The sequence below is a fragment of the Hyperolius riggenbachi genome, chromosome 5 (genome assembly GCF_040937935.1).
Source record: "Hyperolius riggenbachi isolate aHypRig1 chromosome 5, aHypRig1.pri, whole genome shotgun sequence".
Classification (NCBI taxonomy): domain Eukaryota; kingdom Metazoa; phylum Chordata; class Amphibia; order Anura; family Hyperoliidae; genus Hyperolius; species Hyperolius riggenbachi.
This window is the reverse complement of record NC_090650.1, coordinates 199,078,071-199,094,853: the sequence shown is the minus strand read 5'-3', so window position 1 is coordinate 199,094,853 and position 16,783 is coordinate 199,078,071. Positions and strand designations below refer to the sequence as shown.

At 45.8% G+C, this 16,783-nt stretch overlaps 1 protein-coding gene across 1 annotated transcript in view; it reads right to left on the bottom strand.

The window, feature by feature from the left end:
• ITGA9 (integrin subunit alpha 9) overlaps positions 1-16,783 on the bottom strand; it is a 565,489-nt gene that overhangs the window by 336,570 nt on the left and 212,136 nt on the right. Inside the window, exons 14-15 of the mRNA XM_068236571.1 lie at positions 15,654-15,808; positions 1,435-1,595 (exon numbers count right to left, since the gene is read on the bottom strand). Of these exons, the coding sequence (XP_068092672.1) occupies positions 1,435-1,595; positions 15,654-15,808 (316 nt within the window). The remainder of the gene's footprint in view (positions 1-1,434; positions 1,596-15,653; positions 15,809-16,783) is intronic.

The window sequence follows — 16,783 nt, the reverse complement described above, 5'->3', positions numbered from 1 at the left end:
TCACAATTTGGTGAATGGCAGTCCACAGTTTCTCATTTTTATGCTTTAATCTCTTTAAAGAAAAAAATGTACAGCTACAACAATGTCCACATTTTCTGTTTCACTAAGATAATCATAGACACCCAATCACCGTCTCTGCTAAGCAGCTGGCTGGAACTGTAAAGCACCTCAAAATAGGATAAATATGAGATATGCAGAAGATCTGTAGCATGCAGCATATTTTGATCCAATTCTTATAATGAAGGAACTTTGTATTACACAGAAGGAGGTAGGGGTCAGCATGATACATGTATCATGGAGCCTATCTGCCAACTGCTGCTCAAGCATAGCAGTCTGATACTCAAGCATCACTTGCCTAAGGCACTAATAATTTTAAATATGAATTACATTGGCAAGTCAAAATTATTTGCCCCTACTTGTTTCTAGGAAACATCAAAAGGCAAAACGAGGTTCTGACCCCTTTTTCTCTCTAACCCAATTTAGTGTCTGTTAAAGGAAATCTGAACTGACAGAATATGGAAGGAGCCATGACATAGCTCCTGTTTGAAAATGACACTTGTCTGGCTGATGTGCTGATCCTCTGCATCAAATACTTTCTGAATCACTGACCTAGAACCTTTATGCAGAATATATGTTCTGACTCAGTTGGCAGCATGTATGATTTACACTACTGAAGCCAAAGGAGGAGCATAATAGACACTAAGCATTATGTTCAAGTAATTAAAATAGCAGACTCCATATCCAGGGTCCAAGCTTTCATTAAGCTTTCACTGCTCTTACGCACTTAAGCTGATGCATATATGGAACCAAGAGTATGGATACACAGGCACAAAAATAAAATAACACAATTCATTACACCACAATGCTCTAAACTCTGTTTGCAATGGGCATGAGCGCACATACTATGATCCTACAACAAAATTTGTCACAAAGCGGACAGTGCCGGTGGAGTCTCTAGAAAACAGTAAAACAGTTTTATCTCTATACCTGGGGCTTTTAACACACAAGATCAATGTCACCTAGTGGGGGATCAGTCCCTGATCTCTCGGGTGACACTGCACGGCCAAGGCTGACAGACACATCCGTAATCCAAAAGGAAGGAAAACTAGGCAAGAGGTTAGGAGGGGTCGGGGACTGCTGTACACACTCTGGATTCTCAGCAGAGACGGTCATTATCTGGCATGTATACAGAGCTTAACCTTGTGTAAGGACCAAAAAGGACAAAATGAGGCTGCTGATAGTCGAGTTGGCTTTCATTGCCTTTAGAAACCTCTAAACCGTTGTCCATATTACATAGTAATACATTTGCTCATACTTGCTAATACATAAAGTTCATCAGAAAATAAAGAAAATGTATTGAATATTGTTTCAGCAAATGCAGTTCCTCAAAAATACCAGAAGACTGACTGACAAATTGAGATAAACAGGACTTACCTTCACATGTGCAAGATACTGGTGGCATTTCTCTTTCATGTGGCTGAGCTGGATCTTCTCACTAATATGAGCAACAGATTCTCCTGACAGAACCAAGAACACTCTGGGCTGCTGACTTTTCTCTCTCTTCTCAATATCAGCTGTCAGGTTATAGGTTAAACCTGTAAGACATGATCTATCATGAGAAATTAACTATAAAACACACATTTAGGTAGACATCCCTTTCTATGTAACCAGGTACTAAAATGAAATAATCCAGAGGTATATATATATATATATATATACAGTATATATATATACACACTATATATATATATATATATATATATATATATATATATATATATATATATATATATATATATATATATATATATATATATATACATATATACACACACATACATACTCACCTAAAGGATAAATAGGTACACCATACTAATACGGTGTTTGGCAGCCTTTCGCCTTCAGAACTGCCTTCATTCTACGTGGCATTGATTCCACAAGGTGCTGAAAGCATTCTTTAGAAATGTTGGCCCATATTGATAGGATAGCATCTTGCAGTTGGAGATTTGTTCGATGCACATCCAGGGCACGAAGCTCCCATTCCATCACATCTCAAAGATGCTCTATTGGGTTGACATCTGGTGACTATGTGGGCCATTTTCACGAAACCAATTTGAAATGATTTGAGCTTTGTGACATGGTGCCTTACAGTGGTGCTCAAATACCCCTTTTTAAAATTCGAGTTTGGTCGAATTCGAATAGTAAATTATTCGAGGTCAGTCGAATATTCGAGTCGAATAAATTTTACTATTCGATTCGACCTCGGACTTCGAGCTCACTATTCGAGTCGGTATTCGAGCTCATTATTCGAGCTGACTATTCGAATTGGCCTTAAATAGCTTCCCAACACTTGTTTTGAGGGTGAATGATGCAAGAAACATATTTTTTTCCAAGTAACAACAGCAAGTGATTATGTGGGGATGTTCCTTTAAAAAAAAAAAGGTGAAAAGAGAAGTTGTGTCCAGAATTTTGTTCAGTACTGTATATACTTCTTCTTCTTCTTCTTCTTCTTTATCTTCTATATCTTCTTCTTCTTCTTCTTCTTCTTCTATATTGTCTTCTTCTTCTTCTTCTTCATCTTCTTCTTCTTCATCTTCTTCATCTTCATCTTCATCTTCATCTTCTTCATCTTCATCTTCTTCATCTTCTTCATCTTCTTCATCTTCTTCTTCTTCATCTTCTTCTTCTTCATCTTCTTCTTCTTCATCTTCTTCATCTTCTTCTTCTTCATCTTCTTCTTCTTCATCTTCTTCTTCTTCATCTTCTTCATCTTCATCTTCTTCATCTTCTTCTTCTTCATCTTCTTCATCTTCATCTTCTTCATCTTCTTCATCTTCATCTTCTTCTTCTTCTTCTTCTTCTTCTTCTTCATCTTCTTCTTCTTCTTCTTCATCTTCTTCTTCTTCATCTTCTCCTATATCGTCTTCTTCTTCTTCACTTATTTCTCTTTTCATTTTTTTTTTTTAAAGAAATGCAGCTATTTTTGAGCGTAACAACAAATAGCTGGTGGCGCACGCATGTTGGAAGCGCCATTGTATGTGCTCCCTGGCAGTGGAAAAACACAGACAGCAGGAGGTAAATTCAGCAGCAGGAGGAGGAGGATGAGTGTGTGGCAGCATGCAGTCAATGAGGCAGGCAGCGTGACATAATAGCCCTGGTACCTAGCGGTGATACCAGGGCTGTAAATAAACACAACAGGAGGTCCCAGACAGCGGTCGTGCAGCCCACATTGTGTCCAATACACAACTGGGACAACACAGTTTTCAACCCGGGCACCTCAGAAAAATTAAACCTTTTTTTGTAATGGTTTTGTAGTTTTGGTTTTACAACCAATTACACAGATATATAGCTATTTTTTGACGTAATAGCTGGTGGCAGAGTGGCAGCAGAAGGTAAATCTGTGTACCCTGGCGGTGGGAAACACAGACAGACAGCAGCAGCAGCAGGAGGAGGAATGGAGGAGTAATTATGTGAGCAGCTATTGTTTGACGTAATAGCTGGTGGCAGTGTGGCAGCAGAAGGTAATTCTGTGTACCCTGGCAGTGGGAAACACAGACAGACAGCAGCAGCAGGAGTAATGGAGGAGTAGTGTGAGTGTGGCAGCAGGTAGACAGCATGACATAATAGCCCTGGTACCTAGCGGTGATACCAGGCCGTAAATAAACACAACAGGAGGTCCCAGACAGCGGTCGTGCAGCCCACATTGTGTCCAATACACAACTGGGACAACACAGTTTTCAACCCGGGCACCTCAGAAAAATTAAACCTTTTTTTGTAATGGTTTGGTAGTTTTGGTTTTACAACCAATTACACAGATATATAGCTATTTTTTGACGTAATAGCTGGTGGCAGAGTGGCAGCAGAAGGTAAATCTGTGTACCCTGGCGGTGGGAAACACAGACAGACAGCAGCAGCAGCAGGAGGAGGAATGGAGGAGTAATTATGTGAGCAGCTATTGTTTGACGTAATAGCTGGTGGCAGTGTGGCAGCAGAAGGTAATTCTGTGTACCCTGGCAGTGGGAAACACAGACAGACAGCAGCAGCAGGAGTAATGGAGGAGTAGTGTGAGTGTGGCAGCAGGTAGACAGCGTGACATAATAGCCCTGGTACCTAGCGGTGATACCAGGCCGTAAATAAACACAACAGGAGGTCCCAGACAGCGGTCGTGCAGCCCACATTGTGTCCAATACACAACTGGGACAACACAGTTTTCAACCCGGGCACCTCAGAAAAATTAAACCTTTTTTTGTAATGGTTTGGTAGTTTTGGTTTTACAACCAATTACACAGATATATAGCTATTTTTTGACGTAATAGCTGGTGGCAGAGTGGCAGCAGAAGGTAAATCTGTGTACCCTGGCGGTGGGAAACACAGACAGACAGCAGCAGCAGGAGTAATGGAGGAGTAGTGTGAGTGTGGCAGCAGGTAGACAGCGTGACATAATAGCCCTGGTACCTAGCGGTGATACCAGGCCGTAAATAAACACAACAGGAGGTCCCAGACAGCGGTCGTGCAGCCCACATTGTGTCCAATACACAACTGGGACAACACAGTTTTCAACCCGGGCACCTCAGAAAAATTAAACCTTTTTTTGTAAAGGTTTGGTAGTTTTGGTTTTACAACCAATTACACAGATATATAGCTATTTTTTGACGTAATAGCTGGTGGCAGAGTGGCAGCAGAAGGTAAATCTGTGTACCCTGGCGGTGGGAAACACAGACAGACAGCAGCAGCAGCAGGAGGAGGAATGGAGGAGTAATTATGTGAGCAGCTATTGTTTGACGTAATAGCTGGTGGCAGTGTGGCAGCAGAAGGTAATTCTGTGTACCCTGGCAGTGGGAAACACAGACAGACAGCAGCAGCAGGAGTAATGGAGGAGTAGTGTGAGTGTGGCAGCAGGTAGACAGCGTGACATAATAGCCCTGGTACCTAGCGGTGATACCAGGCCGTAAATAAACACAACAGGAGGTCCCAGACAGCGGTCGTGCAGCCCACATTGTGTCCAATACACAACTGGGACAACACAGTTTTCAACCCGGGCACCTCAGAAAAATTAAACCTTTTTTTTTTTAATGGTTTTTTGGTTTTGTTTGTAAAAGAAATTACACAGATATATAGCTATTGTTTGACGTAATAGCTGGTGGCAGAGTGGCAGCAGAAGGTAAATCTGTGTACCCTGGCGGTGGGAAACACAGACAGACAGCAGCAGCAGCAGCACACAGCAGCCCACTGTAGGTGTAAAATGTGTGGCTGCAGGCGACGTAATAGTCAAAGTGAACCAGGCTGGCTTAGTGAGCAGGAGCCAGGAGGTGGTAAAGGGTGGTAAGGCACATTAACGATGGTTCTTAGCCAGTTCATGTCCCCCTCTCGCCGACAACAGGGGCCAGGAACTCGCCTTCCACCCACGCCTGGTTCATCTTGAGAAACGTCAGTCTGTCCACAGACTTGTGAGACAGACGTGAGCGTTTCTCGGTGACCACGCCACCAGCTGCACTGAAGCAGCGCTCGGACAGCACGCTGGAAGGGGGGCAGGACAGCACTTCCAGGGCGTACTGCGCCAGCTCGCTCCAGATCTCCAGGCGCTTGACCCAATACTCCATGGGATCAACAGGGGCATCGCTGTCAAGCCCGCTGTAGGACCCCATGTAGTCAGCCACCATGCGGGTCAGGCGCTGGCTGTGACCGGAGGAGGATGCTGCTGCATGCACCTCCTCTCTAGTCACTGCTGCCGGAGCCTCTACAGTCCTGTAGAGCTCGTGGCTGAGAGACAGCAGGTCTGTGGGGCGCTTGCTGCTGGATGCAGGCACCTGCTGCTGCCTCTGTGCTGGCTGCTGGACAGTGGGGGTGGAAGGCTGGGGGAAGGCTTCCTCCAAGCGCTCAACAAGGGCCTGCTGCAAGCTCCTTATTTGTTGCGCTGGGTCTCCTCCTGCAGGCGGCAGGAACTGGCTCAACTTCCCCTTGAGGCGTGGGTCCAACATCATGCTGATCCAGATGTCCTCCCTCTGCTTCATCTGGATCACCCTGGGGTCCCTGCGCAGGCACGTCAGCATGTGCGCTGCCATTGGGAAGAGGCGGGCCACGTCTGCTGGCACATCGACGGCAGTGCTGCTGTCCTCATCCTCCTCCTCTGCCTCGTCAGCCTCATCCTCTCTCCACCCCCGCACCAACTCAGCTGCACTGTGCTGCTCCCCCTCATCAGCAGCAAGGTCAGGGACCTCCACCAAGTCCTCCTCCTCCTCCCCCTCAGAGGTGGACTGTGCAGCTGCTTGCCGCTCCTGCTGGTCCAAGGCTGCCGCTCCCTGTTCCAGCAAAGCATCGAGGGCCCTGTTCAGCAGACAAACCAGGGGCACCCACTCGCAGACCATAGCATGGTCCCTGCTCACCATGTTGGTGGCCTGCAGAAAGGGAGCCAGCACTAAGCACACCTGCTGCATGTGCCTCCAGTCATCATCGGGGACGATGGACGGGATGTTGCTGGTCTTGTCCCTTCTCTGAGCGGCGGAAACAGTGGCCAGGGCAAGGTACTGGTTGACAGCGTGCTTCTGTTCAACCAGACGCTCCAACATCGCCAGGGTGGAGTTCCAGCGAGTCGGAACGTCAAGGATCAGCCGATGGCGTGGCAGATCCAGCTCCTTTTGCACGTCTTCCAGGCTCGCACAGGCTGCAGCCGAGCGCCGGAAGTGACGCACAACGTTCCTTGCCGTTTCCAGCAGTTCGCCCATCCCCTGGTAGGTGCGCAAGAACTTTTGCACCACCAGGTTCAGCACGTGGGCAAGACAGGGGATGTGGGTCAGGTTTCCCCTGTCTATTGCGGCAACCAAATTGGCCCCATTGTCGGCCACCACCTTTCCGACTCTGAGGCCTCTGGGGGTCAGCCAAATCCTCTCCTGCTCCTGGAGTTTGGCCAACACATGGGTTGCCGTCAGCTTGGTCTTCCCAAGGCTGACCAAGTGCAGCAGCGCTTGGCAGTGGCGGGCCTTCACGCTGCTGCTGAGGCGGGGGGTTTGGCCAGGTGTGCCGGAGGATGGCAGAGGATCGGAGGAACCTGCTGCAGTTCCCCTGACCCTGCGGGGTGGCACCACCCACTGTGTTGCTGCTGCTGCTGTGCCCGCTGCTGCTCTCCCATCCTCACCCCCTTCCACCAAGCTGACCCAGTGGACAGTGAAGGACAGGTAGCGGCCTGTCCCGAAGCGGCTGCTCCAGGAGTCCATGGTGACGTGGACCCTTTCACCAACCGCGTGCTCCAGCCCTCTCTCCACATTGGCCATCACAAAGCGGTGCAGTGCAGGAATGGCCTTGCGGGAGAAAAAGTGTCTGCTGGGGAGCTGCCAGTCTGGGGCTGCGCAAGCAAGCAGCGCACGAATGTCGCTCCCCTCCTGCACGAGCGTGTACGGCAGGAGTTGGGAGCACATGGCCCGTGCCAGCAAGCCGTTCAGCTGCCGCACGCGAAGGCTGCTGGGAGGCAGAGCCCTAACCACCCCCTGGAAGGACTCGCTCAAAAGGCTCTGGCGTGGCCTTTTGCTGGCACGGGAATCAGCAGACACAGCGGAGGAGGCCACTGAGGACTGGCTGCCAGAACAGGCCTCAGTGTCGGCGGCAGGAGTTGCAGAGGGGGGAGGAGCAGTGCGTTTCCGCACTCCTGCTGGTGCTGCTGGAGGAGCAGGAGGGCGGGTGGCTGCTGTTGCTGCTGCTGCTGCTGCTGAAGGCTGTGCAGTGATGGGTGTGGTGCCACTGCCAGCACCAGATGCCTTCAGCCTCTGGAACTCCTCATGCTGGTGGAAATGTTTCGCAGCAAGGTGGTTGATGAGCGAGCTGGTGCTGAACTTTAAGGGGTCTGCACCTCTGCTCAACTTCCGCTGACAGTGGTTGCAAGTGGCGTACTTGCTGTACACAGTGGGCATGGTGAAATATCGCCAGATTGGTGACAGAAACATCCCCCTACGGCATGGAAGCGCTGCTGCCTGTCTCCCTGTGGTGGTTGGGGGGGGGGCTTGGGTGCGGCTGGTGGTGGTACTGGCAGATGCTGCTGCTGCTGCTGCTGAGCCTGAGACACCAGCTGGCTGTGGGACCTGCCTACTGCTGCCAATGCTTGCAATGATGCGCCTCCTTGCAAGGCCCACAAGCGCATCCTCCTCCTCCTCCTCAGAGCTGCTGAGGACGACATCCCCTGGAGGTGGTGGCACCCAGTCTCTGTCTGTCACCGGGTCATCATCATCCTCCCTCTCCTGAAACATGTCCTGCTGGGATGATGACCCCCCAAACTCCTCTCCTGATGCATGGATGGGCTGCTTGACTGTCGCCACAGTCTTGCTGTCCAATCCCTCATCCCCCAAAGTGCCCATCAGCATCTCCTCCTCAAGATCGCCAACAACAGCAGACAATTTACTCATGATGCCTGTGGTCAAAAGACTGCTGAATGACAGGTCGGCGAGTGACGGTGAACTGGCCTCCTCCCCAGACCCTGCTGGGCGGCTGCTGCGAACAGGGGTGGTGGTGGTGGTGGTGAGGGTGGAGGCCTCGGATGCAGAGCTGATGGCGGGCTGCTCATCCTCCGTCATGAGTTGCACCACAGTGTCTGCATGCTTTTCCTCAATGGGACGTTTCCGACCCGGCTGGAGGAAAATCGGAGCAGGTGCTACACGCTGCTGCTGCTGTGTCTCTGCAGCGTGAGTTGCAGATGCTCCTGCTGGGCGGCGCCCAAGGCGTCCACGGCCAGTGGCTATGGGAGGAATGTTAGCCACTGACGCTGCTGCTGCTGCTGCGGAACTGTGCATGGTGGCGCGGCCGCGGCCTGCCACAATGCTGCTCCCTCTCCTCCTGATTCCCTTGCTGCCCTTCCCCTTGCCCAAACCGCGCTGGCTGCCACTTCCAGACATCTTCGATGTTTTGGGCGTATAGACAAAAGTTTTTTAAAAGGGCGGGTGAAAAGTGGGGTACTTTAATGGAGTGGGTTGGTGGGTGAGGTGACTGAGTGAGTGTCCCTAGTACAGTAAGTAAGTAGTAACAGTCAGGAAGTACAACTAACTAATTACAATAAGCAATCAGTTATCAGAAGGAAATAGAGTGTGTGTAGTGTGTGTACACAGACAGTGAGTGCACACACGCAGGAGCTGGTAGCCTATGAACAGTGACTGAGTGTCCTAGACTCCTAGTACAGTAAGAGTAACAAGTAGTAACAGTAAGTAACTCACTAATTACAATAATCAATCAGTAATCAGAAGGAAATAGAGTGTGTGTAGTGTGTACTCAGACAGTGAGTGCACACACGCAGGAGCTAGTAGCCGATGAACAGTGACTGAGTGTCCTAGACTCCTAGTACAGTAAGAGTAACAAGTAGTAACAGTAAGTAACTAACTAATTACAATAATCAATCAGTAATCAGAAGGAAATAGAGTGTGTGTAGTGTGTACTCAGACAGTGAGTGCACACACGCAGGAGCTAGTAGCCGATGAACAGTGACTGAGTGTCCTAGACTCCTAGTACAGTAAGAGTAACAAGTAGTAACAGTAAGTAACTAACTAATTACAATAATCAATCAGTAATCAGAAGGAAATAGAGTGTGTGTAGTGTGTACTCAGACACTGAGTGCACACACGCAGGAGCTAGTAGCCGATGAACAGTGACTGAGTGTCCTAGACTCCTAGTACAGTAAGAGTAACAAGTAGTAACAGTAAGTAACTAACTAATTACAATAATCAATCAGTAATCAGAAGGAAATAGAGTGTGTGTAGTGTGTACTCAGACACTGAGTGCACACACGCAGGAGCTAGTAGCCGATGAACAGTGACTGAGTGTCCTAGACTCCTAGTACAGTAAGAGTAACAAGTAGTAACAGTAAGTAACTAACTAATTACAATAATCAATCAGTAATCAGAAGGAAATAGAGTGTGTGTAGTGTGTACTCAGACACTGAGTGCACACAAACAGGAGCTAGTAGCCTATGAACAGTGACTGAGTGTCCTAGACTCCTAGTACAGTAAGAGTAACAAGTAGTAACAGTAAGTAACTAACTAATTACAATAATCAATCAGTAATCAGAAGGAAATAGAGTGTGTGTAGTGTGTACTCAGACAGTGAGTGCACACACGCAGGAGCTAGTAGCCTATGAACAGTGACTGAGTGTCCTAGACTCCTAGTACAGTAAGAGTAACAAGTAGTAACAGTAAGTAACTAACTAATTACAATAATCAATCAGTAATCAGAAGGAAATAGAGTGTGTGTAGTGTGTACTCAGACACTGAGTGCACACACGCAGGAGCTAGTAGCCGATGAACAGTGACTGAGTGTCCTAGACTCCTAGTACAGTAAGAGTAACAAGTAGTAACAGTAAGTAACTAACTAATTACAATAATCAATCAGTAATCAGAAGGAAATAGAGTGTGTGTAGTGTGTACTCAGACACTGAGTGCACACACGCAGGAGCTAGTAGCCGATGAACAGTGACTGAGTGTCCTAGACTCCTAGTACAGTAAGAGTAACAAGTAGTAACAGTAAGTAACTAACTAATTACAATAATCAATCACTAATCAGAAGGAAATAGAGTGTGTGTGTACAAGACTGTGAGTGCACACACGCAGGAGCTAGTAGCCTTAGCCTTAGCCTATGAACAGTGACAGTGAGTGTCCTAGGCTAGCCTAACTACAATACTAAATACAGAATCAATCAGTAGTAAAGGACAGCAGCAGAAATACTGGTATAGATGAGAGAAATATACTAACAGAGGACAGGAGAGAACAGCTGCCCACACAGGCAGGCCCTGAGGCCTAAAGCTGTGTAAGCCTGCAGCAGCTGTGTCTCTGTCTATGTAACACAAAAGCTACTAACTAAAATACAATGTCTATCTAACTAACAACAATATAGGTGTATATAGGAGGTGTATGTGAGCAAAAACGCTAGGTAAATGACCACAATAGAGCTCTTGCTAAGCCAAAGCACAAAGGAGCAACTCTCTCTCTGTACAGGTCTCAGGCAAGCACGGAGAAACCTAACATGGCGGCCGCTATTTATAGGGTAGGGGCTGGCCAGGGTCCCCCTCTGTGATTGGCTGCCGTCAGAGGGCCTGGGAGCCCTCTGATTGGCTCTAAGGACATCAATCTGGGCTATGACGCTATTCGAGCTCGGTACCGAGCTCGAATAGCGCCGTTTTGCTCGAATAGCTCGAATAGTGAATGGGCTATTCGAGTGTATTCGAATACCCGATTCGAATAGCTCTAGCTATTCGGAGCTCGAATACCGAGCTCGAATAGCTGAGAAAGAGCTCGAATATTCGAGCTACTCGAATATTCGAGCTCTGCTGAGCACCACTGGTGCCTTATCCTGCTGGAAGTAGCCATCAGAGGATGGGCACATGGTGGTCATGAAGGGATGAACATGGTCAGAAACAATGCTCAGGTAGCCCGTGGCATTTAAACAATGCCCAATTGGCACTAAGGGGCCTAAAGTATGCCAAGAAAACATCCCCCACATAATTACACACCCACCACCAGCCTGCACAGTGGTAACAAGGCATGATGGATCCATGTTCTCATTCTGTTTACGGCAAATTCTGACTCTATCAAGACTCATCAGACCGTCTTCAACTGTCCAATTTTGGTGAGCTTGTGTAAATTGTAGCCTCTTTTTCCTATTTGTAGTGGAGATGAAGAAGAAAAGCCAGTTGGGCACCAGTCTAATGCTTCAGTGAAATTTTAATCCAAGGAGGTACAGCAAGATAACATTAGGAAGTGAACAAAGACGGCCTGACAGCCGTTTTGCCGGTTCCCCTGCTTCGTTAGACGAAGCAGACGTTAGACAAAGAAGGGGAACCTGCAAAACTGCTGTCAGGCCATTTTTGTTCCCTTCCTAATGTTATTTTGCTGTACCTCCTTGGATTAAAATTTCACTGAAGCATTAGACTGCTGCCCGACTGGCTTTTCTTCTTCATTTTGAATTGATGTCTACTCATTAGTGGTGAGCACATTTTTTGTATCTTCAGTATCCAAGTGCTTTTTCCAACAAGCAATGAATGCCAGTCACTTCTTTCCTCTCTGTGTATTTGTAGTGGAGATGAGTGGTACCCGGTGGGGTCTTCTGCTGTTGTAGCCCATCCGACTCAAGGTTGTGCGTGTTGTGGCTTCACAAATGCTTTGCTGCATACCTCAGTTGTAACAAGTCATTATTTCAGTCAACGTTGCTCTTCTATCAACTTGAATCAGGCGGCCCATTCTCCTCTGACCTCTAGCATCAACAAGGCATTTTCGCCCACAGGACTGCCGCATACTGGATGTTTTTCCCTTTTCACACCATTCTTTGTAATCCCTAGAAATGGTTGTGCATGAAAATCCCAGTAACTGAGCAGATTGTGAAATACTCAGACCGGCCCATCTGGCACCAACAACCATGCCATGCTCAGAATTGCTTAAATCACCTTTCTTTCCCATTCTGACATTCAGTTTGGAGTCCAGGAGATTGTCTTGACCAGGACCACACCCCTAAATGCATTGAAGCGCATTGAAGCAACTGCCATGTGATTGGTTGATTAGATATTTGCTTTAATGAGAAATTGAACAGGTGTTCCTAATAATCCTTTAGGTGAGTGTGTATATCTATATCTATATATAATATAGATATATATACACCATTTAGCTTTAGTTTGTGCACTGAAGACAACATCTGTGAGGCACAGCTGAGGATTTCCAGTTGTTGTTCCAACAACTCCCTGACGCTATGACAATATGTAATATCCAGTAGCTCTAGACCATGTATAACAGTATTAGAGCCCTGTAGATGAGAGGGATAACATGGAAACATTCAGGGCTTGGTTATTTGATAGCCCCAAAGAACCCCATAGAAGATCCTGTGCTCCTATGCTTTGGAAGCTAATCTTAGGACTTTATAAAATGTATCAGAAAAAGATCAGCAAGCAGGCAGCTCCTCTGTCACACTGACAGACCACAAGTCATCTAGCTTCAGCTGTGCACAGAACCCTTCCCCCCAGCATTAGAGCACGGGAACTGGAAATTAAAGAGGAACTTTACGGAATATTTTTCTTCAATATTCCTTTATAAATTATTTAAACAATCTTTGCCCATTGTAAATAACACCCATTTAAAAAAAAATAAACAAATAAATAAATAAAAAGTTAAAGAAACGGGTTTGCAGTATTTGTCATTATTATGCTCCTGAACTTGTTTTCAAAAGGATCTCTAGGACAAATGCGGAATCATTTTATTGCACTCAGGCGCACATCTGTGGTCATTTCTTAAACATTGTTGGCAGTGCTCATATTGGGTGCACCGTCAATGAAATTCCAGGGACAAGCTTATATACAACACATTTCCATAATACACACATCAAACCATCTTGTAACCTGACTGCATGCTCTAGTCCTCCTCCTAGTAAATCAATCCAGAAATGTAACATAAGAACACATGTATCTAACACCGTGACACAATCAGCTCAAACCACACAGTTACAATCAATAAAAATGCTTTTGAAGTTCATGCTCAGGTTATCTCAACACAAACAGCTCATAAACTCTGACATGTGGACAAAATATTTACACTGTGAACTGATCCATCCCAGTGATCTACAGAAGCCTACAGTTTCACACAACTACAGTACATGTTGTGGACAGATGAAAGTACAGTCAAGGTGGTGAATTCAAACATACACACATTTATTTCACTTAACACAAAACTAGAAACAACATAAATATTATTGTACCAATCTAAATAGACCAAGAAAAAAACGGTATTTGTAGACTACATACACTGTGGACCTTCACAGTGGGCCTAGATTCGACTGTAATTCATCAGGAATTACAATTGCATTCTGTTCCATTATTAAAAAACTATGCACTATATAATAACTATATAATAACAAGGATCTAAGTAAAAGTTATTACAAGCAATGTGTTCCTGATAATGGAAAAATGCTAAAATTCTAATTAATATGATCATTATTATTTCCTTAATTTATACAGTGTCCACAGGCATCCGCAAATAGGGGCAGACGAGCCCCCTGGTTATCATTGCCCCCCCCCCCCCCCGGTCATCAATCCCCCCTAGCCATCCCAGACTCCCTGCTGCATCCCAGCAGCCAGCGTCAGACCTCAGAATCAGCAGGCGACCAGTGAGTGTGGGCGTAAGGACCTTGCGGACACCGCACTGATATCACTTCCGCATGTGCATCATGGTGTCCATGGGGTTACCGTGCACCCGCTCTTACTGGTCGCAGGCTGATTCTGAGGTCTGACACTGGCTGCTGGGATGCAGCGGGAACGGCGAGGAGGGGGAAGATGACTGACAGTGAGTGGAGTCCCTGTCACTAAACTTGGGGGGAGCACCTGTCACTACCTAAACTGTGGGGCACCTGTCACTACTTACACTGGGGGGGCACCTGTCACTAAACATGTAGGGTCCCTGTCACTACCTAAGCTGAGGGGCACCTGTGTAGGAGGCGCTCACAATGTAATCCCTCCTAATTCTGTAATTTGTGTTTTACTCAAAATGACGAGTAACGCGAAAGCATAATTTCATGTTTTACATGAAGATACGTCCCGAAAATTACTTGTAATTTTAAATTTTTTGCAATTACAAAAATTTTGACACAAAATCGATTTTTACCTCTTCAGGACCATAGACTTACACCCCCTAGTAACCAGGCTATTTTTTTACAATTTAGGCCACTGCAGCTTTAAAGTGAACCTCCAGACTAAAAATCGACTCAGCAGCACTGAAAAAGCCTGGTGTTTCTTTAACAGTTTTACAGCATCAGAACTTTGTTTCTCTTATACAAGCCTCATTTTTAGCTGCACAGAAGAAAACTGCCCGGGCATTTTCCCCCTGATGCTGTGCAAAGCATGATGGGATTTCTGATGTTGTTGTTCTCGTTCTGCTGTTTTGGTGCAATTTTTTTTTTTTTTTACATTTTGAATTTGACATTTGAGGCCTAGCGCATCCAGCTGGGAGTAGTTATCAAGACACAGGACAGTTGGAACTGTGTCTTATGCTCTCTGTCACCTCCTTTCAACCAAAAAGATGGCTGCCCCCATGACAAAGATGGCATTCCTCATGAATCACAAACATTTGCCTGTTCTTTTAAAACGGGGTGGGTAAAAAAATGATATTACCTATCTATTCTAATTAACATAACTAATGTAACTTAATGACAGTATGTTTGTTTAGGCTGAAGTTCCCCTTTAAGGGCTTGCTGCAATGCCATACAACTCAGCACACAAGTGATCCCCCCACTTTTCTGCCCACCAACAGAGATTTCTGTTGGAGGGCTCCGATCGCTGCTGAGTTGTTTGTTTTGTTTTTTTATAATAAATTTTACTATGTTTTTTTCTCCCCAGCTGTCCCTCCCTCTCCCTGCCAGCCAATCACAGCGATCGGGTGTCATAGACATCAGCCTATGACAGCCGATCGCTACTGTGCCTCCAGAGTAGAGAGCCGAGTTATGCTGTGCTGCCGTAGATCTCAGCGATGTACATTGTAAATAGACGGCGATCACCGCTGGGAGACTGATGACAGAGCAGAGCTCCGTCATTCAAGGGGAGATGCGCGCACATCGGTGCGTGCGATCTCCTGCAAAACACGCATTAACGCCAATTGAATCATTTTTCATGTAATTAGCACTTTACGATCATCACTAATTGTAATGTATTTTACCTATTTCTCCAGGAACATGCTTGCCGTGGAACCGGAAACAGACAGAAATGTTGACACAGTTCACATGCTGGGTACCATCATGACATTGTGGTGCAGTAATATTAATGGAAAATGGCAGCAATATGGAGATATCCACAGTGATTACTGGTCTTGTTCTGTAGGCAATAAAAAGAATGATAGTCAACAATACAATTCTGGAAATAGGCAAACATATATCCAAAACTTTTTAGTTTATTTTTACATTATCTGCAATTTTTACTATTCTTTTTCTATAACCAATTATAGCCACAAAAAGACTTTAACCACTCTAAGGCCGGCAGGCTCTGGTCCCTTAGGGCTTGTTCACACCACAAGAGCTTTTCTAAGCACTTGTGATTTAAAAAGCTCTTGCTAATGTTATCCTATGAGTGTGTTCACACTGGAGCAATGTGATTTTGTAAAAATCCCCCATAGCATTGCATTAGCAAGAGCTTTTAAAATCTCTAGCGTTTAAAAACCTCTGGTAGTGTGATCAAGCCCTTAAAGACCAGATGTTTTTTTTTTTTTTTTTATATATTATTACTCTATGATCACTGTTATTGGCTCACAGTGATCACAGGATCCTGACCGGTGCATGAAGCTCAGCTATATTTAAGACAGCTGAGTTTAGCAGCAACATAAGCACAATAGCCAGCCTATTGAAATCTATGTCCTGGCAGAGATAAGAGCTGCAAACAGGACATACATTTAATAACCTACATCAGCAATGAGAACCTTAGCAAAAATGCTGACAAAGGATTAGTATTATTTTTGTATAATTGAATCATTATATAGCACTGACATCTTCTGCAGTGCTTTACAGAGCCTGTAGTCATGTCACTAGCTGTCCCTCAGAAGGGCTCACAATCTAAGCAATGTTTTATATTATACTGCTAGTGAACAAACTAAGATATAGCATCATTTGCTGAAGTCTAGTATACAGTTCTGTTTCTGTTGACGCTCCTAGCAGTTCAAAATGTAATCATGAGACCATGACCATTTTAATTTATGTTAAAGAAACCTGTTGGCTAGCAGAATATAAGTAAAAATGTAACATCAGTTATTGCAGTCCATGATAAAGTTCTATTTCCCATAGAACACTGCTGTCATCT